The 26,954-nt window shown below is 41.8% G+C and overlaps 1 protein-coding gene across 1 annotated transcript in view; it reads left to right on the top strand.

Moving 5' to 3' along the window:
• ALOX5 (arachidonate 5-lipoxygenase) overlaps nt 1-26,954 on the top strand; it is a 123,200-nt gene that overhangs the window by 89,326 nt on the left and 6,920 nt on the right. Inside the window, exons 9-13 of the mRNA XM_088475799.1 lie at nt 6,394-6,480; nt 8,115-8,293; nt 22,581-22,702; nt 24,143-24,243; nt 25,385-25,555. Coding sequence (XP_088331925.1) covers nt 6,394-6,480; nt 8,115-8,293; nt 22,581-22,702; nt 24,143-24,243; nt 25,385-25,555 — 660 coding nt within the window. The remainder of the gene's footprint in view (nt 1-6,393; nt 6,481-8,114; nt 8,294-22,580; nt 22,703-24,142; nt 24,244-25,384; nt 25,556-26,954) is intronic.

Here is a 26,954-nt window from a genome sequence, read left to right as displayed (position 1 = left end):
GAAAACACAGTGAGATCTGTGCATGCTTTTCTGGGTAAAAAGGTAGTAAAGTGTTAAAAAAATTGTAAATTACGTGGGGTCTCCCCCTAAAAGCTCGACCAGCACCAAGCTTTTCTGAGCCGGTCCTGGTTGTGAAAATAAGGGGGACAAAAGATGTAGGGGTGCCCTGTATTTTGCACAACCAGCACTGGGCTCAGCGAGCCGGTCCTGGTTTTGGAGATATGGGGGACAAAAGATGTAGGGGTCCCCCTTATTTTCCAGAACCAGCACTGGACTCTTTCTAGCGGGGGTGTAATGCCAAAGTCGGGGTAACCTTTCACTGGACCCCCGACTAAAGCATTATACCTGACCGCTAGACAGCTCAGGCTGGGGATCCCTGGGGAAGTGGGGACCCCCCTCCCCAATACAAGGGGTTCCCCCTCTCTGGGGCACTCCAGGCCTTGGATGATAGCCCGGGGCTATCCCGTGCACCCCCTGCCTGGTGGTTGCTGGGTTGATTGTGTGAAAATGTAGTGTAAAAAATGGATGTAATAAAATTGTCTTTTGCTGGACAACTACAGGTCCCAGCATGCCCCCCCCCCCCGTGCTGATACCTGGAGAACCACAAGTACTAGCATTTGGGGCATTAAGGGCCCTCTGGTACCTGTAGTTTACCTGCTGAAGAAATATTAAATAAAATAAACACAAGACACACACACCATAAAAATAGAACTTTATTACACTCCCAGTCACATGCACACATACTCACCTACAATCCCTGTACACATCCTCTTCTCCATGTAGGCACCCACGTTTTCATAAAAAAAATGTGAAGTCCCGAGCCATGGACATTAGTACTTCCCGAATGACAGCTCATTGAGCTCAGCCGCGGCATTTCACTTGAGCATTCATTGCTAAAGGTTACCTGGTGGTTCTCGCCATTGAAGTCAATGGTGAGCACCGTCTATATGCTGAGAGAGGCGGAGGCTCACCTCTCTTAGCTAATGAACACTCAGCCATGCATTTCCATGTGAAATGCAGCGGCTGAGCTCAGTGAGCTGTCATTTGGGAGGTACCGTCCTTAGAGACTCATACCACATCATCTTTAAAACACAGTGGAGCCAGTGTGATGGCCTGGGCATGCATGGCTTCTAATGGCACTGGGCCATTAGTGTTTATTGATGAGGTGACAGAAGACACAAGCAGACGGATGAATTCTGAAGTGCATACTGTCTGCTCAGATTCATCCAAATTCAGCAAAGATTATTTGATGGAGCGTCACAGTACAGGTGGACAATGATCCAAAACATACTGCAAAAGTAACCCAGGAATTTTTTAAGGTAAAGAAATGGAAAACTCTGTAGTGGTCGAGTTAATCACCTGTTCTCCACCTGATCGAGCCAGCATTTCACTTGCTGAAGACAAATCTAAAGACAGAAAGACCCACAAACAGGTGCATATTTATAATGGCTGCAGGGTGTGCGGTCCAGGGCCTGCACCGCACAACCTGCACCCATACTTTTTTTTATACTTATGTCACCAAAGTCCCACGGAGTAGCACTACACAAAACGCCTGGAAAGTGGCCGCCATAGCCATTTTCCAGGCGTTTGCGCATTCGCAGTAGGAAATCACTGGTAAAATGGCTGCTGCGCCATTCTCCCGGTGACCTGCGCATGCCCAGTAGACTCCGAGCACAGACTAGTGCCCGGAGCCTACTGCTGCTGTTAGTTCGCTGATGGCAGCCGGGGAGAGAGGAGGGGGCCCAGGACAGGGGGTGAACACGGGCTCCCTCCTCTCTTAATACGCCCCTGCCCACGAACAAACAACACCTGGAGACAGCTGTAGTAACGGCCTGATATAACAAAGGAGAAAACCCAGCATTTGGTGATGTCTATGGGTTCCAGACTTCAGGGAGTCATCACCTGCAAAGGATTCTCCACAAAGTATTAAAAATTTACTTTTTGTTTATGATTATGTCAATTTGTCCAATTACATTTGAGCCCCTGAAAATAGGGGACCATGGGCCTGATTCATTACCGATTGCAACTGCAATTCCGCACACAATCAGCTCATTGTTGCGTTCGCAATGCATGTGCGCGAAGACTCCACTGCGAGAAACATCGCAGAGTGATTGACAGGAAGTGACCATTTCGGGGTGGTGACGAAGGGGTGGTCGGGGAAATGCAGGCATGCCAGTGTGTTTGAACGCAGTTACAAGGGCGTGCATAAATTAGCCATTGCGATGCCATACGCAGCTTGGGCTCCCACTGCGTGCGATGAGGTTAGCAATTCCTGAGTAAGGTCAGCCCTTGTGTATTGTGTGTGAGGCTCCGATTGTACTCGATGTTACCGATGGTTTCACAGACTTGCAAAGTATTATGGAAGTGTGTATGGTAAAGTGGGTGTCCTTATGTTTATCTGCGATGGCATTGCAATTGCAATAATTTGCATATTTTTGCAGTGAGACTACGTACCTAATTGCAGTTGCGATCGCAATAGCGTATTGAATCAGGCCCAGTGGATAAAATTGGTTGCAATGCCTAAATATTTTTAAAACAATATTTTTGTTCGACCTCTTGAAATAAAGCTGAAAGTCTGCACTTCGACTGCATCGCCATTGTTTAATTTAAAATCCATTGTAGTGGCATACAGAGCCAAAAAGACAAAAATGGTGTCAGTGTCTGAATATTATGTACATAAATGTATGATGCATGAAGTGCATCATGGAAACCTCTGACTTCTAAAACTAGGTACACATTGCACGATGTATACCGGGATGATATGTCGGACCGCAGGTACACATTAGAGCGATGTTATTGATGACGGAGCGTCCATTCGTTTCGTCCTTAATTAAGATGAATGGGTCCGCTTGCGATATCATCAGGGTTGATGTGCAGCATATCAACCCTGACTATGTTGCATGTGACCGCGGGAGCGTTCATATTGTGCATACACACTGCACGATATGCTCGATGGGTTGGGTATGAAATCCCAATGACTCAATAGCCGCCGGGATGAAATGCCGACGCCGGAAGCCTGACAGAGAAGAATCCCAACGGAGCATGTAAGTACCCTAACCCTACCCTCCCCCCCATAACCCTAACTCTCCATTCGGGGTGCCTAACCATAAAACCAGGGTGGTGCCTAACCCTAAATCCACCCTGGGGGTGCCTAAACCTAACCCTCCCCCCCGCACCATTAACCTAACCCCCCTGGTGGGGTGACTAACCCTAACCTCCCCCCCAGTGGTGCCTAGCCCTAACCCCCCCTTCCCCTAGCCCAACCCTTCCCCGGGGGGTGACTAACCCTAAATCCCCCCAGGGGTGCCTAAACCTAACCTTCCCCGCTGCTAACTGCTAACGATGGCCGGACTTACCTCGATCGTTCCGGCGTCCTTCCGCATTCCGGCGTCGGGATTAAGATAGGCATCTGTATTTCGATGCCTATCTTAAGAACCATTGTCGGGCTTCTGCTGTCAGGATATAGAACGGCGCCATTTAGTCTATAAACTACATACCATGCTCGATATATATCGCTTCAATTTGGCCAAATTGTAACGACATTGCTCCAGTGTGTACCTAGCTTTAGACAAGTATTTTTCATATATATATATATATATATATATATATGTACATACACATTTTATATATATATATAGAGAGAGAGAGAGAGAGAGAGAGAGAGAGATGGAAAAAACAATGGCCCTCATTCAGAGCCGTACGCTCTGAGCAGAGCGCACGCTCTGCATGAGGGCCGGGCTCCATTTTCATGGAGCGTCCTCCTGGACGCTCGTATAGCTGTGGGTCACCACCCACAGGCTATACGAGCGTGCATTTTGATGGCCGCGATGGTCGTGACCATCGCGACCATCGAAATTGCGAGCCGGAGCCTGCGGTTGAGGTTTTCAACCGCAAGCTCCGGAGTGATTTTGGCTCTATCAGAGCCAAAATCACTCCCACTGACATCACTAGTGATGTCAGTGGGCCGGCTTCTGACGGGAGGCGTTCCCGTGGGAACGCCCCCGTCAGGGAGGCACGCCCCCGGCACGCCCACCAAAGGGGGCGTGCTGTCAATCAACATTGACAGCACGCCCCCTTTGATCGGACACAACGAGTGAAGGAAAGTCCTTCGCTCGTCGTGTCTGGCGCATGCGCACGACGGAGCTCCCTCCGTCGTGCGCATGCTCAGTGCAGACCATCGACCCACTTGCGAGCGGACAGCCGCTCGCGAGTGGGTCTGAATCAGGCCCAATGTTCAACAGATGGATGATAAGAGACTGGAAATAGATTATTTGCACTAACTTCAGTTTCCTATCAGGAAGATTACACAAAACAACATTTTTAGCAGCCATTTATTAACAAACATCTTTGTGCACATGCCTTTGCTCACTATACATAAAACAGTGCAAGGCTTATATAATAACATCTTTCAAAGAGTGTAAATCATTTGTACCCCGTAGCAACAGATAGCAAAGTCTAGAGAAAGATACATGACTATTAAACTGACCGTGAATTATATCAGATTAAGGGGGGAATTCAGTTAGCCCTGATCATTTATCAGGGGTTAAAAAAGTGGAAGCCTTGGGCTTTAACGCACGGAACTATTCAATTACAGTCAATTAAATTCCCCCTTAAATAGTATACAGTATGTGCCATTTTGGTGATAAACCCCTTAATCATGTGGAATACGACATGTTTGCAGATGGATAATGCCTATACTGTAGTTACAGAAAAATTATCCATATGGATTTCTTAGTGAATGACAAAGGTTTCTGTATGAATACATCTGGCATAATTAATCTATTTTAAAGAAAGAAAAAAAAGAACATTTATAATTAGGAGAAGTTATATACACATTTCATGTATGCCTATAATCAAGCTCCCATATGTCCTGGTTTTCCCTGTAAAATTTCCTTTTTCCCACCATAGGGGCTGATTTGGGAGCGAATCGAAAAAAAGCAAGTAATTTTTTATCTGGAACAAACCATATTGCAATGCAAGGGGCAGGGCCGCAACTAGGGAGGGGGACGCCCCCTGAGATTTTATTACCAGCGGGCGCCCGACTCCTTCCCTGCAGTGCCGCGGTGGCCGGAGGCTGGAGTTCTCTCCTGAACTCCAGCTTCCAGCTCTCCCCACGGGCACTATGACGTCTCTCCCATAGTTCCGAGGAGCAGCCAGGCGGACCGGACGGCGTCGGACGAAGGAGCGGGGTTTGAGGTAAGTATAGGGTTTTTTTTGTTTGTGTAAACGGCACTACAGGGGCATTACTATAGGGGCATTACCATATGGGCACTACTACAGGGGCATTACTATGGGGGCATTACCATATGGGCACTACTACAGGGGCATTACTATATGGGCACTACTACAGGGGCATTATTGTGGGTGCATTATCATATGGGCACTACTACAGGGGCATTACCTCAGGGGGCATTACTATAGGTGCACTGCTGAAGGGGGCATTACTATAGGGGCAGTGCTGCAGGGGGCATTACTATGGGGGAATTACCAGGGGGGGCGCCAAATTACTGTCTTGCCCTGGGTGACAAAAATTCTAATTTCAGCCCTGCAAGGGGTGCAAACAGGGGCGTAACTAGACCTATGGGGGCCCCATATAAAAATTTTCATGGGCCTCCCCTGCCATGCACTACTCAGATCCTGAGCCCCAATGGTGACTTCTCCTTTCTTAGCTAATTGGTCGCGACGCATCTGTGTTTGAGTCGCCACCCATGTTCCCTCACTGTCAATCACTCTGCGTCCAAGTCTTGACTGTGATCGCGGACAGAAATGAAACTTGGAGCACACACAATGAGTCTGATACGCATGCACAGTACAAAAATAATTGCTCAACACCACAATCATTGGCATTGCATTCACTTCTGAATCAGGCTCTCAGTGTGGTGCAGCCTAACTGGATGCAGGGGGAGGGCTGAGCCCTGGAGGTAGCCAGGCCCCATAGCAGCCACGCCCCCTGCACCTATTATAGCTACGCCTATGGGTGCAAATGCATTTATTTTATTTTTTGCATGCAGGGTAAATACTGGCTGCTTTTGCATGGAGCCCGCAAATACTGAACAGCTTGATTTTTACACTGCAATTTAGCTTTGAGTTTGTACACATTGTTCTCAAATCGAAATCTCTGCATCTTTTAAATCAAGGTGAAAAAGTTACAGTACTTGCTTTTTTTTTTACTTTACTCCCAACACAGAATCAGACCCTAAATATTTAACTCAAAATCCTTCATTTCCTACAAATGAACCGAAATGAACATGACAAGTTGCTATAACCGATAAGCCTTCCGGACACATTGTTTTTCCAAATATCTTTTTTCTATTAATATAAAAATATTGTGCAGCATCAGCTAACAAGACAATGATGTTTGATTTTAACAAAATATTTAATTTTATGTTTCAGCTTCTGATACCACATGTGAGATTCACCATAGCAATCAACACAAAGGCACGAGAGCAGCTCATTTGTGAATGTGGACTATTTGATAAGGTTTGGGCATCTATCTATTTTATATAGCAACTTCTGGGACATTATATGAAAATCTTTATTATCGTGGTACTAGGTTACCAACTATTCCCTGTTAAGATTTAGAGAAACTGTTGGGACGTCAGTAGCACACCCTCCCTCTTCTAGAGGTTTTTTCTATATTGGGTGGGTTTATTGATAGTGATTAAAAAAAGACAACACGACTGAAAATGCTAAATCCTAAGGCAGTTGAAGTTGAAGCTACTTAAGGTGTCCATAGACACTGAGATTTGGATGGCCGTTATTCTGTGTAAGACTTAATTGGAAGCAAATCACTGTGTTTATGGGTACAATAAGACCATTAATCCTATTGTATATTGACAGGGATGAATGGTAGACTCACTCAGACAATGTCTGCATCGGATCCTGTATTATTATTTTTATTATCCTGTATCGGATCATTATCCAACCTTGCTAATGTAGCTTCATAAGATCTGGACATTCAGCCTAACTGCTCAACATCTGAATGTTTTGCATATGTGGACATGCATATCTCTGTATGTGGAAGGAGAATATGACATCTAATAGTCATGCCAAGCAGTTGGATGGACCAGCATATGACCAGTCTTATATGACTGCACTTACCCAAACAGAAGAATTAACATTCAAGGACCTTCTACGCAAGGATCGTTAACAGTTGATAGTGGAATGAGATGCAACATCCCTTCATTGCAGAACTTAATGTATGCAGAGGACAAAGTTGTGCAGAGCATAGCACCTCTGTCACTTTGCATGTGTCACATATCAAGTTGCCCAGGGGCTTTCCTCAATAGAGTTATGTCATGTGCACACTACATTCCATCTTCTACAGATATGAGGTGGCATGCACCTATTAAGAAGGGGGAAGTTCTCAATAAATTCTATCTGAGCTTATAGAAGATTGCCTTGTGGTCCTTTTAAAGCCTAACTTGCAAACCCTTCAAAATGGTGCTCAGAACAAGAAGGACGTAATGGGCCTGAATCTGAGTCAGACAGATTTTTCCTCATTGAGGCAAATAGCAATTTTTGCCATACTAGTGCGTTTATGCATTGTTTGCATACCTATGGTCGATTCTGAGTCAGATGGATTTCTGCTGGGTCTCGTTTTGCGTGAAATGGATTGAAACTGGGCTGCAACTGTGCAGCAACACGCAAGAGATCAGCCTCATGGGAGTATCACGGAGTGTAGCTAAAGGCATGTGCGATTCTTAGTTGTGCCTATGAAGACGGATCTCTTGCACCTAGAATGTGGCTGGTGCAAGTGACAATACTGATGACGACGATTAAGGCTGTTGGCGTAAAATCAGTGGGCAGCCCGGCTTGCCACTTGCAGATGCATAGAATCACATATTACATGAACAGCATCTCAGTTTAGTATAAGGTAGTAAATCAGGCTTCCATAGCTTTTTTCGAAAAAAGTCAGTTTGCATGAGAAGCAGGCCCAATGACTGGATCCTATCACTATGCTATCACTATGCTATCACTATGCTATCACTATGCTATCACTATGCTATGTACTAACACAACCTTCAGTCTTGAGTAAAAATGTCATTTAATAAATCTTATTTTTTCCCATACATCTTAAAAGTAATTTTATGTCATTGCACATCATGCTGTAGGCCAATGCCACAGGAGGAGGAGGACATGTTGAGCTGTTGCTAAGAGCCATGAAGGAATTTACCTACAAGTCTCTTTGCTTGCCAGAGGCAATAAAGTCGAGGGGCATGGACAACAAGGAAGAAATTCCATATTATTTCTACAGAGATGATGGAATGAAGGTTTGGCAAGCAATACTTAAGTAAGAGAACCGTCTCTGTTTGTCCACACATCATCGCTTTATAGCTTATTTAGGCTTCTAGGCATGTTTCACTGCAGGTTAAATCAACTTTCAAAAGAATATGTGAAATAAAAATGTAAACAGACTCAACTACTCTTAAAGCCACAACAAATTTGAACCTGAAGAAAAACACTGTCCTTTCACCATTCACCATACTAGATGGCTGCCAATAGAAGCATTAGATAATTTACAAGGCTAGACCAACCTATAACTAATGAAACCATTAGCTCATTCATACAGCTAGACCAACCTACAGTATAGCTCATGAAAACATTACTCATTCACATGGCTAAACTAACCGGAATCGATATGTAATGCCGGCGGCTGAATAGCCTGCCGGATCATATACCGACACCAGAAGACTGAAGGAAAGAAATCCCAACAGGGGGTGGTACCCTAAACCTCCTCCTACCCTACCCTAACCATCCCTAAGTAGTTCCTAACCCTAACCTCCTCCCCTAGTGCCTAACCCTAACCTCCCCCCGTTAGTGCCTAACCCTAAACCCCTCCCCCGCACCCTAAACCTAACCCTCCCGGGGGGTTGCCTAACCTTAACCCTCCCCTAGTGGTGTCTAACCCTAACCCCCCCTTTCCCTACCCTAACCCTCCCAGGGGGGTGCCTAACCCTAAGTCCCCCTGGGGGTTCCTAAACCTAACCCCCCCCCCTCCCGGCGGCTAGAAGCTAAAACACCCAGCTTACCTTTGTTCTTTATGCCGGGTGTCAGGATTTCATAGTGGGGCTAACGATGGGCTTCAGGATTTTGACGCCTATCTTTAGTCCCATGTCGGAGTTGCAGTGTCGGGATATCGGCAGGTGGAATAGTGCCTGTCGGTATTCAGACTGCATCCCAAACTAACCTACAGGTTAGCTCCTTCACAGTGCTAGACGAAGGTATAGCTCATGAAAGCAGTAGCTCATTTACAGTGCATGACCAACCTATAGCTCATGAAATGATTAGTTCATTCACAGAAATTCAGAACTGGATTAAATAACAAAAATTGGATTGAATTAATAAACTTATTAAAACATTAGCTCTTCCATAGGGATAGACCAATCTATAAATCATGAAAAATAATAGTTCATTCAATCCCCCATATACCAAGGAAGGCAAATACCAGCAGAATTTTTCATTTAGCATCACTGTGATACTAACGAAAAAATTACTGGTATAATACTTACCCCTACGGTGAGGTCCTGCGAAGTCCTCGTCTTCAGTGAGGTCCTCCGCTGGCCGGGCCGGATTGGCCAGCTTGCACCTCTGGTAAATACCGAGGAGGGTTGAAGTGTCCCCACCCTCTACCCCCTGTTGCTGGATTTATTATATAATCTCAGGTGGAAGGGGTTGGTGGTAGTGATGGGCCGGTGCACTCTGCTCGGCCAGGAATAGATGGGGGTGTGCCACGGGGCCAGGTACCCAAGACTTGAGCCACACCCCCCCTCACACAGGACATACTGCCAGGGCTAATATACAGCCCCAGTCCGTCCCTGCCCGCTGGGCTGCTGGCAGCCTAACACCGCCAGCGACAGTGCTCCAGTGTAATGCGCATGCGCGACAGTCCGTCTGCATATGTGCATGACAAGGGGACCCGGCAGTGCCTAGAAGACTTTGCTGAAGCCGGAATGGCACCGCTAGGTTTCCATTGCCGGCAATGGGGACAGCTTTGCTCTCGCCATCTACAGGAAGGCAAGAGCGTTGCTGTGACAAACAGCAGTAATCTTAGGGGGGAAGGGACCCATACAGCAATACATTGTCTATAGCAGTTTAGAGTCTAAAGCAGCTTATAGAGATGAAAGGAGGGGGAAAGTGTGGAGCAATGCATATTGTCAGGGGCGCCGAGAGGGGGGGGAGCGGGTACAGATTACCGGGCCCGGGCTTCCTGAGGGGCCCGGCGGGGGCCCGGGTCCGGCGCCGCTCCCCCTCCCTCATAGCAGCCCAGCACACAGTGTGTGCTGAGCTGCAGTGGAGACTGTTCGTGGCTGCTGAGCAGCAGCCACAGCAGTCTTCTATGCTTGTGGGGGGGAGCGATCACATTGATCGCACCCCCCCTGGCTTTGAGCAGGGCTGAGGGGGCCCAGAGCGCCACCCTCCCCAGCGCGCAGCGCCACGAAGCGGCGCTGCAAAATTTTTTTTTTCGGGAAGGGAGCGAGGCCACGCCTCCCGCGATTAGGCCACACCCCTATTACCCGGGCCCGCCGCGGCTCTCCGCGAGCCTGCATATTGTAAAGGTGAGCAGAGTACTTTAATAGTATTAAACCTGAAATGTTTTCTCTTTATGCAAAACTGACCGTGTGTCTTTAATCCAGGCGTCTTTACACCATGTAGCAACAGTATACAGTACGGATGGCTGTAATGAGTACAATACAATGTCTATAGCCGTTTAGAGTATAATGTAGCTGGGTGGCATAACATAGAAAATGAAAGGTGCTGGCAAGTCCAATTAAGTTCGGCAGAGTACTGTACTGTACCATAATAATATTGAACTTCAATTGCTCTGTCTTTAAGAAATGCTGCGCTTACGTTTTAATACTGCACATTCATCTTCACACCAAGGCAGATACTGTATGTAACAATGTCTGGAACAACCTCTCTGCCGAGTTCCTTCAAAAACTGTGCAAGTGTACGTAGAAGAATCGATGGTGTTTTGAAGGCAAAGGGTGGTCACACCAAATACGATGACTCACTTCTGTACATTCACTTTGCATTTTGTTAATTGATAAAAATAAACTATTAACACTTCTATTTTTGAAAGCATTGTTACTTTGCAGCATTTTTTCCACACCTGTCTAAAACTTTGCACAGTAGTGCATATATATATATATATATATATATATATATATTCATACATGCTCTGCACTCACCTGATTGCACTCCAAACTGTATTTCATTTAAATTCAGGAGATATTTGCAATATTTGTTCCAAAATATTGCAATAATTTCTTAAGCTGGCCAACTTCATCAAAGTCTTCCTTTTTGGCCAGTCCACCCTACACTGACTCACAAATAACATGAGAATCGCCCTGCATCTTATCACACAGATTTTATACACAGGCTTTTTTAGTGGATTGAGGTCTACTAAGGTTAACACTTTACATAAACAAACACCGGGCCTTAACCCAGGGCACTCTATCAATACCAACTGCAGTGCCTGAGGTATGTCCTCACACACTTAGCAACATGCCCCAGCTAGTACAGGAACCGAAGAAACTCCTGGCTATGGGTATAAGAAGCCAGTTATCCAAAGAGTATTTGTTAGTAACACACTGTTTTTAATGGCGGTAACTAATCTATATACAACTCTTTATTATTTCACTTTAATTTCAAATGATGTATTATAAATTAGCGCCACATTGATTTTAAAATGATATTGGTATTGTTGGGAGGTTTCTAAAGTGAAAATAGTCTGAGTGGTATATTTCATTATTTGGTTTTAGCATGTTTAAAAATAGCTTCATTGGTTACATTTCATTAGATGTACTAAGCTCTGGAAAGTGATAAATTGAAGAGTGATAAACTACCAAACAACCAGCTCCTAACTGTCATTTTTCAAACACAACCTGTAACATGACAGTTAGGAGCTGAGTGGCTGGTGGGTTATCACTCTCCGATTTATCACTTTCCAGAGTTTAGTACATCTCCCCCTTAGACAGCTAGGAGGAAGAAATTGTAAATTATTGCATGCGTAATTCTGTAGTTTCAATTCCTGTCAAAACTTCCTTTGAAATCCATATATAAACACATAAACATTGTTCAGCTGCACATACTATAATAAATAATTTAACATAATAACTCTGGTAAAACATATACAGTCAGGTGCATAAATATTGGGACATTGACAGAATTTTCATATTTTGGCCTCTTTTCACCACCACAATGGCTTTGAAATGAAACAAACAAGATGTGCTTTAACTGCAGACTTTCAGATTTAATTTGAGGGTAATTACATCCAAATCAGGTGAACGGTGTAGGAATTACAACGGTTTCTATATGTGCCTCCCACTTTTTAAGGGGCCAAAAGTAATGGGACAAACTAAACAATCCTAAATCTAACTTTCACTTTTTAATACTTTGTTGCAAATCCTTTGCAGGCAATTACAGCCTGAAGTCTGGAATGCATAGACATCACCAGACGCTGGGTTTCATCCCTGGTGATGCTCTGCCAGGCCTCTACTGCAAATGTCTTCAGTTCCTGCTTGTTCTTGGGGCATTTTCCCTTCAGTTTTGTCCTCATCAAGTGAAATGCATGCTCAATCGGATTCAGGTCAGGGGATTGACTTGGCCATTGCATAACATTCCACTTTTTAGCCTTAAAAAAACTCTTTGGTTGCTTTTGCAGTATGCTTCGGGTCATTGTCCATCTGCACTGTGAAGCGCCGTCCAATGAGTTCTGAACCATTTGATTGAATATGAGCATATAATATTGCCCGAAACACTTCAGAATTCATTCTGCTGCTTTTGTCAGCAGTCACATCATCAATAAATACAAGGGAACCAGTTCCATTGGCAGCCATACATGCCCACGCCATGACACTACCACTACCATGCTTCACTGATGTGGTATGTTTTGGATCATGAGCAGTTCCTTTCCTTCTCCATACAATTCTCTTCCCATTACTCTGGTACAAGTTGATCTTTGTCTCATCTGTCCATAGGATGTTGTTCCAGAACTGTAATGGCTTTTTTAGATGTTGTTTGGCAAACTCTAATCTGGTCTTCCTGTTTTTGAGGCTCACCAATGGTTTACATCTTGTGGTGAACCCTCTATATTCACTTTTGTGAAGTCTTCTCTTGATTGTTGACTTTGACACATATACACCTACCTCCTGGAGAGTGTTCTTGATTTGGCCAACTGTTGTGAAGGGGTTTTTCTTCACCAGGGAAATAATTCTTCTGTCATCCACCACAGTTGTTTTCCGTGGTCTTTTGGTGTTGCAGAGCTCTCCGGTGCATTCTTTCTTTTAAAAAATGTTCCAAACAGTTGATTTGGCCACACCTAATGTTTTTGCTATCTCTCTGATGGGTTTGTTTTGATTTTTCAGCCTAATGATGGCTTGCTTCACTGATAGTGACAGCTCTTTGGATCTCATATTGAGAGTCGACAGCAACTGATTCCAAATGCAAATGTCACACCTAGAATCAACTCCAGAGCTTTTACCTGCTTAATTGATAATTAAATAACGAGGGAATAGCCCACACCTGTCCATGAAATAGCTTTTGAGTTGATAAGTTGATAGTCCCATTACTTTTGGCCCCTTAAAAAGTGGGAGGCACATATAGAAACCGTTGTAATTCCTACATCGTTCACCTGATTTGGATGTAATTACCCTCAATTAAATCTGAAAGTCTGCAGTTAAAGCACATCTTGTTTGTTTCATTTGAAAGCCATTTTGGTAGTGAATAGAGGCCAAAATATGAAAATATTGTCAATGTCCCAATATTTATGCACCTGACTATAGGTGAGGTTGCCAAATACAAATCTTGCTGCTTTATCATGATGCTTTTCCCATTCTATTATGGTCTGTGTACTTTGTTTTTTATTGCTAGCTTTTTGTTCATATCACTTTGCTGTTGTCAGGCCTATCAGCATCCAGCCATACAAGGTCAGATTACATTTTGCCTCAGTAGGATAAATATTATATGGGGTCTATCATTCTGTAGGTGGTAATAGTAAATATTCGCTATTGCCGTTCATCATTCACCATAAAAAGTCTTCTAAAGATGTAAGTTAACAAGAAGAGTTCGCCAGTGATACTGCCTGGCCACAGTAAGAAGACTCTTACCACTTCACAGGCAGTCTTTTGGCCGGGATGTAGTTAGCAATCCAATGGGCGAAATACCGTCGCCAAAATCCTGAAAGCGTTGGGAACACGGCACCAGAATCCCGACCGTCGGCATCCCAAAGGTAAGTATCCGGCATTAGGTGGAGGGTTAGGGTGCAGAGTTAGGGTTAGGCATTAGGGGGAGGGTTAGACACTAGGGGGGAGGATTAGGTTTAGGGTGCGGGAAGGGGGGAGGTTAGGTTTAGGCTCTAGGGGAAAGGTTAGGTTTGGGCATCGGGGAGGGAGTGTTATGTTTAGGATGCAGGGAAGGGGAGGTTAGGAATAGGCACTGGGGAGGGAGGGGTAGGGGTAAGCTTTAGTCGTACCTTTTTTCCTTATGGGTGTCGGTATTCTGACCAGTGGCATCCCGAGCGCTGGGATCTCTTACCCAACCCCTTTGGGCCTTCTCTGCATGCGCGAGCCAGCATGCTGGGTCTAGGCCTCCATTTTCATGAAAATCAAATTAGTAAGAATATATATATAATTTTTTTTTATTTATTTATTTTTTGAACAGTTTTACTTTTGGAAAAAATACATTGTTTTAATAAATTTTCCTTTACTGAGTCCGGCTATCGCCATACTGAGATGAAGATTACAGGATTGCGGTACTACATGGGAAATGTAATGCTTCCTAACTCTTTGACAGTGGTACTGTACTGTATCTGGACATCCCATAGTCCAGTGGTTCCCAAACTTTTTAGAATCATGGCGCCCTAGAATATCAGCATTTTTTCCGAGACACCCCTGGGCCAAAAGTTTCTCATTGAGAAATTTTGCAAAAATTAAGTAAATTGTGCTTATATGTTACCCTTAGGGTCAGCTATGTGGTGGTTGACAGGGCTACGCTTATTTTTGTCCACACATTGTTTGTTTGACAGCCATTAGCACAAGTTTTGCCTATCACACTGACTAAAAATCATTATAGTTGGTACTGGACCACCAACCTGAGGCACCCCAGCAAGTGCCCTGAGGCACTCCAGGGTGCCACGGCAAACAGTTTGGGAACCACTGCCATAGTCACTTTACTCTATTGCATGTATAAACCTTCAGTGGAATAGGCAAGAAAGTATAAAACTACTTACCGTATATATATATACTTTGTATATCCATATATATATATATATATATATATATATATATATATATATATATATATATATATTGCATTTCGAAGGGTTGCCATGCCTTTGATAGCCATATTTATTGATAAACTAGCTGGGATAGCCGACGTTGCCCGGGTTGAAGAATGGACCTTGAAGTACATCTGCAGCCTTCATTTTTTACATTGCAGATCAACATTGGAGATCTTGGCATATAAATATGTGCTTGGAGGAAATTAGTAACTGTACATATCAGCCTGTGCATGACTGGTAGATATCAGCCTGTGCCTTCAGATCAGTGCAGTTTTAGGCACTGGAAGACATCCTGAGTAAACTTGCTTAAACTAAAATGTCAAATCAGAGACTCCACGGCCTACTTGGTGGGCATTATGTAGATCTCCATGGCCCTGATGGACTTCGAACATAGCCAAAAACCTAATCCTGGTCAAACTCCACCATCATGCCAAATTTGATGAAGCTAGGTACAAAACTTTGGCCATGCATAATAGACAGACAGACACACACACACACTTTCTAGCTTATTATATAGATATATATAAATTTACTAATGTCCATAATTTTTTCTGATATATCATTTATGCAGCAATGTCTAGATGAATGAAGTCAAATGAGGACACAGGTTTTCTGATATTGCAAATAAATGGTTAAAAACGTGTTCAGAGCCAATAATGGATTAGCATTAACAGTCTTGTGTCACAGTTTTGCTGGTTATTAATACTTTATAAAAGTTTGGCAGCCTTGGATATTTTGTGTTAGTATATCACACATACTTCCAATACCTGCTTCCTTCCAGACATTGTACTCCTTTTAATTTGGTTCAAAATTGCTAATCATTTCACAGATTTATTTGAAAATGATATCTAGTTAAATCACATTACACTAGAGGAACTCACGTAAGCCAACTCTTCTGGTGTCACATTGTTATACATTATAAATGACACATATCGCAGGCTCAAGAAGGGGGAAAGCATCATTACGTCTCCAGCCCATTTATTAGTAGGCAGGTATGCGGTTATAAATCAGTGATGCCCAATAAAAACTACAAATAAAAATAAATAAATGAATCCTACAAACATTAACATTTATAAATATGAAAACAGTTAAATACTAACAATAGTGACACTTGACATTTGTTACTTTTAACCCTAGCTCTTAGAGGAGGCTTATATTTCCCACCCCTTTAATTAACTTATCCTCCACCCAGGGGCATAACTAGAGGTAGGAAAGCCCCATAGCAAAGTTTTCCTGGGACCCCCATAGGTCTAGCTATGCCCTGCGCGTGACATCATGATGTCGCCTATAAGGGGGCGGCACCTCCGGCACCCGAAGCTGCAGCAGAGTCCGGAGTATCTTCAAGACACTCCACGCAGCTGTAATTATGGCAGGGTGTCTGCCTGTAGCACCCAATGGACACTACAGGCAGCACTGCCTCAGCGATGCTGGCTGCAGGGTGCCGTTCCAGGCAGCCAGAAGCAAGAGCCATGGGGTGGCGACGGTGCACATACAGAGCCCTGCACTCTGTGCGACCGCACACCCCTAGTTACGGCACTGATACAGAGATACATATGATACATACACACACATACATACACTGTAAAATCAAATAAAAAAATTCAACATTCACACAAGCAAACACTAACTTTAAAACCTTTGGCTGCACAGGTTCCGGCGCTGTCAGCTAATCCAATTCCTTCTTTTGTTGAAATCAGTCTGGAGGTCCTCTCCCGCCGTACTCTGTATTGTTATGTCAGTGGCTGGAAGTATATCCTGCGGTGGTGAAACACCTGTCTCATCTATTATCTAGATCAACACAGGTGTCTGCAATCATTAATTAGGTGGGAAGTCCAGGAGCAGAGTGTTTTGTACCGGGTGGAAGGGGTCATGTTGGAGGGTAGGGAATTACACAGTGCAGGAGTGCCCTGCCGGGAGAATAAATGTTTTTAGCTGTGTGTTAAACACACTGCTACTGCACTGAGATGAGCTGGGTGCAGAGGAATGCGGGCCTTGAAGTGCTGTGGGCCCCATAGCAATGGCACCCCCTGCACCCACTGTAGTTACCCCCTACCCTACAATTAATTCCCAACTACACTCCCATATAATTTAATTATCAGTCCCTATAAGCCAAACACCTATATTTGATTCTCCACCACAGCACTTTTCTGTAATTCACAGCCCACCCCCTTCAGTGCAAATAGTCCTCCCTCCCACCCTGGTCTATGGGGTAGGTTTAAAACTCAATTCCATAAATGAATACTATAGTACATTCACAAAATAATGATATGCAATTGTATAAAGTATAGAATTCTTATCCTAAGATTATTCTTATTTAAACACAAGTAATTGTTATTATCAAATGCAATGGTCACTTTAAGAAGTGAGTCAGACTTATCATAATAACACATTTAACTTCTTCATTTTTAACTAAAAATTGCAATTCTTCCTGTTGTTGTTGCATCCTGTGTCTCCTTCCCTGACACAAGATACACGCAACCCTCTGTGTAATCCATTTATAACAGTTTCAGTTATTTTCCAAGCAACATTCCCTCTAAGCTGTGCTGGCACCTGCACAGGTCTCCAAAGTTATCTCCACTGTCGTTATGTCACATGGGTGTATCTGTAATGGGTGCAGAGTGTGCTAAATGTTTATGGATGTGCAGATATCACCAGAAACATGGCATAGGAGCCATATTTCCAGAGGTCTGCGCTCACGAACTAGAGAAACGACTGGGAAAATGCCACCCACAGTAGACTCTAGCAAGTGCCAAAGTCTACTGTGGAAATAGCTGGTAAGAGAAAGGGTTGACCAGCATGGAGGCTGCACATGGGCTCTTCTCTCTCTTGAACCGACCCTGGCCACACTACAGTCATTCATACCTAGCTATACCTCCACTGAAAATTACACATTGCAGAGACATGGGGGTATATTTACTAATGGTTGATTTTAATCAATTGTGAATGATTTTAAATTGATCTAAATCATGTGTTTCTGGGGCTAAATCACACATTTACTAACAGACAATTTTTTATTTGTTTTTTCTTAAGTGTAAATGTGTGATTTAGCCCTAGAAACTAGAGATGTGTGCACACCCCAGTGTTTTGGTTTTGCCAAAATTACCCCCAAATGTTTTGGTTTGGCCAAAACCACCCTCAAGTGTCTTGGTTTTGGATCTGGATTTCTTTAAAACTTGATAAAAACAGCTAAAATCTTGTATATTGGGCCTGTTTTGTTCATACAGTTTTATTAACCTCAACAACATTAATTTCTAGTCATTTTCAGTTATTTTTGACCACCTTACAGCTCACAATATTGTTTTCAGTTTTCACCTAAATTGGCCAAAAGCTGCAGCGAGTTGACTGGCTAAACAAAGTGACAGAGCAGCAGCACAAACACATGGCAGTTTAATAATAAATATAGCACATCTAGAAAACATAGTGGCCCTGCAGTGGCAGACATGATGGCACTTAAATATAAACTATACGATGCTATTGAATGATTTCATTAATCAAGAACTAGATCAGAGAGCCAAGGCCAGCACAGTTAAATAGAGTTTGTAGTATTAATGGAAGCCAGGTAATGGATTTATTGACTGATTGATTGATTGATTGATTGATTGATTGATTGATTATAAAGAAATAATATCTGATAAATCGAGCAAGCTATTAAACAAAAATCTAAATGAGATTGATTGTAGAATATAACTATAAATAAAAAAAGATAAATGGAATAATCCATTAAAAACAAGAATCCAAATGAGATTGATTGATTGACTAGTGTTAATTTAACTATAAAAAAAAGTGTATTGGAGAAATGGAAAACACTACCAAAGAACAAGCATCCAAAAAAAAACAATTAGATTGATTAAGGTAGAGTAACAGCCTAGTTAAATTAAATAATTATCAATTATATGATTTGATGATACTAGTCTGTATCTGCTGAGGAGTTGCAGGAAATGGGGCTTATATGCTTGGATGAAAAGCTGGTGATGGATAGCTTTGCAAGATACAAAATAACATGAATGTTCTAGTAAAGTAAAGTAATACTGCTTTTATACCTAAATTCCGTGGCTGATCTGGAGGTTGGAACAGGGTTCCAATCCAGATCAGACTCAGAATTTCTCCGGCGCTGACCCAGGATATTCCTGAGTTGGCGCCCTTCACACCGGAGTGCAGTGATCTGGCTTTTTCTGTGTTGAAGTGGACGCTTGGAAAATTATGTAATCTCCAGGCTACACTGAAGCCGACCAATCGGCAGGCATGCAGCCCAATCCAGGTCATCATGACCCGGATCGCGCAGTTTAAACTGCAGGGTTTCACAGGTTATTCCTGTGTTAAACCCTGCAAGTTACCTGGGTTGGATTGCCGGGTCACTCCACCTGGGAAAGTAACCCTGTCCTCTTTTACACCAAGGAGCTACCCGGGTTAACCATGCTATAACCCGGGTTTTAGCTCTGGTGTAAAAATTCAAATAGGGGAGCCACACCAAGTGAATTATAGCTAGTTACAAAGGCCCATTGGAACATTTCAGCTTTGGTCCATATACTATTAGAGGATAAGAGATATATTCTCTCTGTTATTCTTGCAACTTGTAACCCTCCTCTACTTTTCTTTCATCATATCCATATGACAAAAATGTTTGCCTCATATTCATAGCTAAACTACGTTATCTGTACAGTTTTGTTTTAATCTCTTGAATTGCCCTCCAGAAATAGACTGGAGCCAATTTCTAGGGTGGCAACTATCAGCATATTTGTAGGCAGACGAATCATTGGGTTTCTGATAGGAAACAGGACTTCAACTAACTGTTTAAAACTAAATGCATTGATGGCAGATATTGGATGCAGAGCTAATGCTAGCATCATCCTTATGGCTTCAGTGATCTGCTGTGTAACTAGGTGACAGCTATCATACTTCCTCATGCAAATGATTGGTTCACAGTCAATTGTTGTTTGAAACTACTAGTCTTCTTGGTTCCCTTCTGTGATAAATTTACACTCCCAGCAGCAGCAGCCCTAGCACGCAAGGATACTTCTGGGGAATCCTGGATAGGAGAGGAGTCAATTAGCCTTCGTAACTTGAATGCAGGAGGACTACCTCCAACTAATGAGGAGATTGATGATGAAGGTATTGGCAGTGGAGATTGCAAGTGCTTGGTTCTATCTTTGCTGCTGGTAGCTGATGCTGGACTGCTTGTTAATATTTTACATGACTATTGAGATTTTCACAAACAATATGCATGAACTCGCTGCAAATTACGTAACGAGGAGGTTCCTAGATGGTTAATGTCCCTACCTCTTATTACTTAAGCTTCACAAATATTACAGATGGTTTGACAAATGTTATCAGGATTTGGGTAAAAATATCTACTATATAAAAGTGAAAATTTGTCTTTCTATGCAAATCCACAGTTTACAAGCCACGATCGTGAAATGTTTCATACGAGCGTATTAAAACATGGTGGAGGCGAATAAAAAATGTTTAAATCAAAATGTATTACTGTTACTTTTTAATTAATTAAAAAACACAATTTTTGCATAGCATTCGCCCTCTACAGGTCAGGTACGGTATTAGAAAAGGATTTAGCTTATCTACTATTTTTTATTTTCTATCTTCTCTACTATATAAAAGCAAAAATTTGTCCTTCTGTACTTCTGTCTTTCTATACAAATCCACAGTTTACAAGCGAAGATCCTGACATTTTACATACAAGAGTTTTAAAACACGGTGGAGGCAACTAAAAAAATTTTAAATGGAAATTAATTACTGTTAATTTTTTATTAATTTATAACCACAATTTTTGCTGGACGCTCATTGTGGGGCCTCACGGCATATGGGTAGGGCCTCGGAGCAAGCGTCTTGTGTTGTCATGTTTTGTCATGATCATGCGTAATATTATCGAAGAGAGCATTAGCAGGCTTTGCCAGCATTCTCAGCTCTCTGACTGTCACAAATTACGCAACAAAATTCACTTCTTTCTTCCAACTGTGTCCAAATGATGATTTTGCAAGGACCCTGCTGTACTGTGAGCTGCCAAAATATTACTAATGGAATGCTTCTCCAAAAGCTTTTCTGCGCAGAAAACAGGGAGTCGCTGTAGATGGTCATCCTGGTATCAGAGCAACAGAAGCTCTTGGCCGTGTTTACACTGTACATCCTACAAATTTTGAATGCTTCTATCTCTGAAGTTTGCTTTACACCATTACAGGTCCTACTTCCTTCGAAGACCTTAGGACTTTTGATGGGGAAGTTTGACACACTTTTCGTGAGGCCTGCCTAAGGAGAGGTTGGTTAGAGGATGATGTGTAAACAAACACGCCCGGTACTTCATCTAGTTCCACATAAAAGAGATGGCTTTTTTGATCTTATGCCCAGGCATGACAATGGCCTTCTTCTTATCATTGGCAAGAACTGCTGCCACTGGTGGCTGACTTACTTTGACACAAACAACATCCTCCTCCTGAATTTTATTAACTTATTCTTGTCCAACACATTCATCATCAACATCCTCATTAGCATCAGATACACAAATATCCCTTCATCCTGTTGCACTTCTACAGTAGCATCCTCAATTTTCTATTTCACCAGCTTTAGTTCTACTGCTACTTATCTTCACATATGCAGAGAGTGCAGAAATGGTGGAAGGAGTTAGGATTACAGTGTCAGAAATGTCAGACTCACACATAGTACTCGTGGACACCCTTAGCCTCTTCTCAGGGATTTTTGAAGTTTGTGAAAACAATTTGTTCTTCAGCCTTAATGTTTTTGTGCACTGAATTACCTGTTTTAAAGGTTACACCAATAGATTCAGGTGTTGCATGCGAGGTTATAGAAGATGCCTGACTGTGCTTGGCCCCGGCTTCTGCAATAGGCATTCTTGGGCATGAAATAGCAATAGCAGGACCACCACTTGCAAAGAAAGGCCTTGATCTGAACTTTTCCTTTTCACTGCATGTGGTGTATGGCATACTGGCACTTTTACATTTTTCGGCAGTAAATTTTGTTAATTTGTTAGAATTTTTTTCTCTTTAACATTGTGAAATATTGTTTAGATTTCAGGTCCCCTTTCTTAAACCTTCTTTCCCCTGACCACCTTCAGTAAATGTTAAAGTGCTATCATGACTGTCAGCAGCCGCAGCACTAGTACTGGGTTGCTGCTCCTGCTCTTCTGTCGAATTATCCATGATTGTTTTTATTTTTATATAATAATTAAACTGGCCTGGAAATAATGACATATTGGAATAGTATATTATATCAAGATAGAGTGTGTTTCTTTTCTGCATTGCACACAATTATTTACTGGGGTTTTTTACAGCTTTGTGGGAGATATAGTGGACATTTACTATGACAGCGACGAGACTGTGTGTAAAGACAGTGAGCTCCAAGCCTTTGTTAAAGATGTTTTCGTGTATGGACTTCGGGACAATGAAGCCTCTGGTGAGATAAGTCACTTTATAAAAATATTATGCAAATATTGGGAGAGCTGAACACAAGGCTTTGTAACACTCTATTCGTTCAACCTGGGACTTTAAGGAACAATCAAGTTCTTTTGAACTGTTTTGAATTATTGTATGGATAAAACATTGCATCACTGGCTCAGCATAAGTTGCTATCCTGGTAGTTGCTAACCATCAGGCTAAACAACTTGTAACACTGGCCACCCACATAACAATCCATACATTCAGTGATCAGGCCAAACAGTATTAGTATGGTTAGATTTAGCACATACTGTGTAATGATAGTGGGCATCTGCTGGCTGTATTTTTGTCAGGACAGATTTCATTCACTCTAAGTCATCACTAGGGGGTAAATTTACTAAAGTGAGAGTTTTTAGAAGTGAGTTTTAAAAGTGATGTTGCCCATAGCAACCTATCACATTCTAGCTATTATCTTCTAGAAGGTGCTAGTTAAATGTTAAGTAGAATCTGATTGGTTCCTATGGGCAACATCACTTCTAAAATTAATTTCTAAAAACTCTCACTTTAGTAAATTTACCCCTAGGTATCAGTGGAGCCACCAACACATGTCTAAATCAAGTTGCATAGTATTTATTTAAATATACGTTAACACCTGATAGAATTATTTGGATTCCAGATAGCCAGAGACAGTCTCTAAATTAATAAAAGAACATATATCAACAAGTGAGAGTTAAGCTGGGTACACACTTACAGACAGATATTTTGGCCGATCAATTGATCGGCCAACATACATGGTGCCCGTTGGCCAGTGTGTACCAGCGAGGATATATGGTGCCCATTGGCCAGTGTGTACCAGAGATATGCCTGTGAATGATGTTGTTCACAGACATATCGCATCGGCTGTGCTGCACAGCTGTTGGACAGATATATCTGCAGACATATCTGTCCATCGGCATTAAATCAAATGAAATACATCTGTGTTTAAATTTGCTGACAACATATAACATCTTGGTTAGCTAGGAATTTAGATGCATGGTAGGGTTAATATATTAACCCCTATAAAAGTCCACAAAAGTGGATGTATTCACTAATAGAAATGGGATGCCTTACGTTTTCATTCTGAATAAAACAGTAAAAGCAGAGGTCAAAAAACAGCCATGGCAACAGTATATCATAAACTATAGGGCAATGTTTTTAATCATTTTATTGGGATATGTTACTATTCTGCAGCCTACAGGTGTTACTGTTGTTATGATTGACTATATGGAGAACATTACATTATGACCAAAGCCAGTGACAAATATAACAGTATTATTAAACAAATAAGCATCATAGCAGCTTTTTAAAACACTACATAATCAAAAGTATTATATTAATTCTAATACAGCAATGTAATGTTCAACATCTTTGAGATGACATATTAACACAACAAACTAACACTTGCTGTTTATGTTTGTAGGATTTCCCAAAACTATCAAGACCAAAGAAGACTTGACAGAATATCTTACCCTTATTATATTCACTGCGTCTGGGCAGCATGCTGCTGTCAATTTTGGTCAGGTACGTTGATGATTAATGTAATGTAAGGTCAACAAATTACATAAAGAGCAACTAAAAGCCATCTATTTATTTTTATCTACAGTATAACAAATCTAAATTGCATGTTTTATTCTTACCATGGCTTCCTATTTATGATAGAGTATTTCCTCCTCACAACATTGCAAACAACAATCTAAATAAGCCAGTTCTCTTCACTAATGATCAAGCTTGATACTGTATAATTATGTAAAATAATATTGAAAGAAATTAATTAAACAAATGGAACAGATGAGTGATTTGCTGCACTGACGTTGTCATTTGTAACGCATATTCCATTTGCGAGATTCAGGCTACTGCAATGTTCCTACATTGTTATATAAATTGATCAAAACTACATTTGTCATATAAACAACATCACAAAACAATAATTTACTATATGAAGTTAAACATCCCAAAACACTAACATACTGTACTGTCGCTGTCGACATGCTGCATGTCGACAGTTGACCGTGCCGACATTCTCATGTCAGTCTTATGAATGTTGATATGATAACTGTCAACCATTCATAACACACCCATGTGTTTATTTTTTTTTACTACTTATATTATAAATACACTATGCATGGAAAAGGCCATAACAATATAGTTTGCTACATTTTTATGGTTGAATTTCTACCATGGACATTTAATACTATTATATATTATATGTCTGACATTAATTCTACTATCCAAAAATCTTTTCACCAGCAGATTACAACAATATGCTATGTTTAAAGGCCTTTTTGTTGCAGTAACTGTTATAATAACCAATTGCTTATGTGCATAAATATATTGTACAGATTAAATAGCTAATATGCTTTTTATAAATAAAAATGTACATATTAAATATCCCCATGACACAGAGCTGAAGTATTTCTGGAATGGGTCATGGGAGAGGTTTATAGCGTGTGGTAACAAAGTCTAGACAAATTCAGTGACTGCAAATTACTGTACTTCAACCACATTATGTAACATTGTAGAATTTGTTGATTTAGCACATGCAATCTTGGGAGGATGTAATGTGATTATATATATATATTATATATATATATATATATATATAATTATAAAGTAGGATAGTGACCTTACATATCTTATATATTGAAAACGTTATTTTCTACAGTATGATTGGTGTTCTTGGATCCCAAATTCTCCTCCCACCATGCGCTGTCCCCCACCCACTGAGAAGGGGGTAACTACAATACAATATATAATTGACAGCTTACCAGACAGAGGTCGATCCTGTTGGCACCTTGGAGCTGTGTGGGCATTGAGTCAGTTCCAAGATAATGAAGTAAGTAAACACATTTGCAATTTGTGCATGTATCTATGTAATAAAGAAGGTAGGTATGAAGGAAGGTTGTCTGCTTTCCCCAGATGGGAAGAATCTAAGTCAACAAATTGTCCTGGTAATTTTGTGGTTTTACACCTTGATTGAACATAGCATATTTCGATTAAAATTTATCCCATAGGATCAAACAAGTTGGAGTATAAATACAGTACTACAGTATTTTGTGCAATGCCCAAGCAATGCTTTTAGATGAAGAACAAAAAAAGGTTATTTGTTCATTTGCTACAGTCCTTTAACATTAAATATTATGTGTCAGCATCTAGAGGAGGAGGCCAAATACATTTTAATGTAAAATCCAGTGCACCTACTGTACTTAGAACTTCCAATAAGCCCCATTTTGGAACTTTACAAATGCCTATGGTTTATTAGATATACCATAAGGCACAGGTCCTCAAACTCGGTCCTCAAGACCCCAAACAGTGCATGTTTTCCAGGTCTCCTCACAGTATCAAAAGTGGAATAATAATCTCCACTTGTGGATCTTATAAAATGTGTCAGAGATGCCTACATCTGTGCACCTGCTGGGTGACCTGGAAAATATGAACTGTGTGGGGTCCCGAGGACCGAGTTTGAAAACCACTGCCATAAGGCAACGGTTTCCCAAACAAAAAAATACATGTTATTCTATAAGTTGTTCCCTACTGTTAATGTGGAGCAGATTGTGGTCTAACCATAGATGAGCCTTTGTTACACTGAGCCACCTCATACGTATAAATTGAGGGTGATCTGTGCTAGTGGCTTGTGTGCCTAAGGTCTGTGCCACACTCTGTTTTTGTTGCTCCATGCACAATGCAATATGTTGTAAACAATGGTTAGAACATTTTGCATTGTTTTACATGAGCATTTTGACTCGAATGAAACTCCATTAATTACATACACCTTAAATTGTGTCGTATACATCACATACAGTGAGACAGACCTTAGGGACACAAGCCACTAGCGCAGATCACCCTCAATTTATACATATAAGATACACCCATGTGGAGATCTGGAGCTGAACAGTAGATCCCCGGTTAGCGAGCGCATTATCCAACCCTAACCCCAAACACTGAGTTACCTGTTACAGTTTTGTGGGCAGCAAAATGTAGAGAATTAATTTAATAGATGCAAACACCAATTAGTGGTCATTATCTTTTTGAACTAATAATGATCATATCTATGCTATGAGTCCTTTATAGTGCATTCTCCATACTTACAAGTGTTTTTGGTAGTTCATAAAATACAAATCCTTGCCATTTCTCGTAGCAGAACGACTACGCTTTCCCCTGAAGAAGACCCTCTGAATGAGACTTCCAGGACTCAGCTGTCTTATTTAGCTGTCTATATAGTGTAATATATCGTA

Source organism: Taudactylus pleione, unplaced genomic scaffold (assembly GCF_031769625.1).
Source record: "Taudactylus pleione unplaced genomic scaffold, aTauple2 ptg000016l, whole genome shotgun sequence".
Taxonomy (NCBI): Eukaryota; Metazoa; Chordata; class Amphibia; order Anura; family Myobatrachidae; genus Taudactylus; species Taudactylus pleione.
Note: the sequence above shows the minus strand (reverse complement) of the source record. Positions and strands in the feature narration are given on the sequence as shown.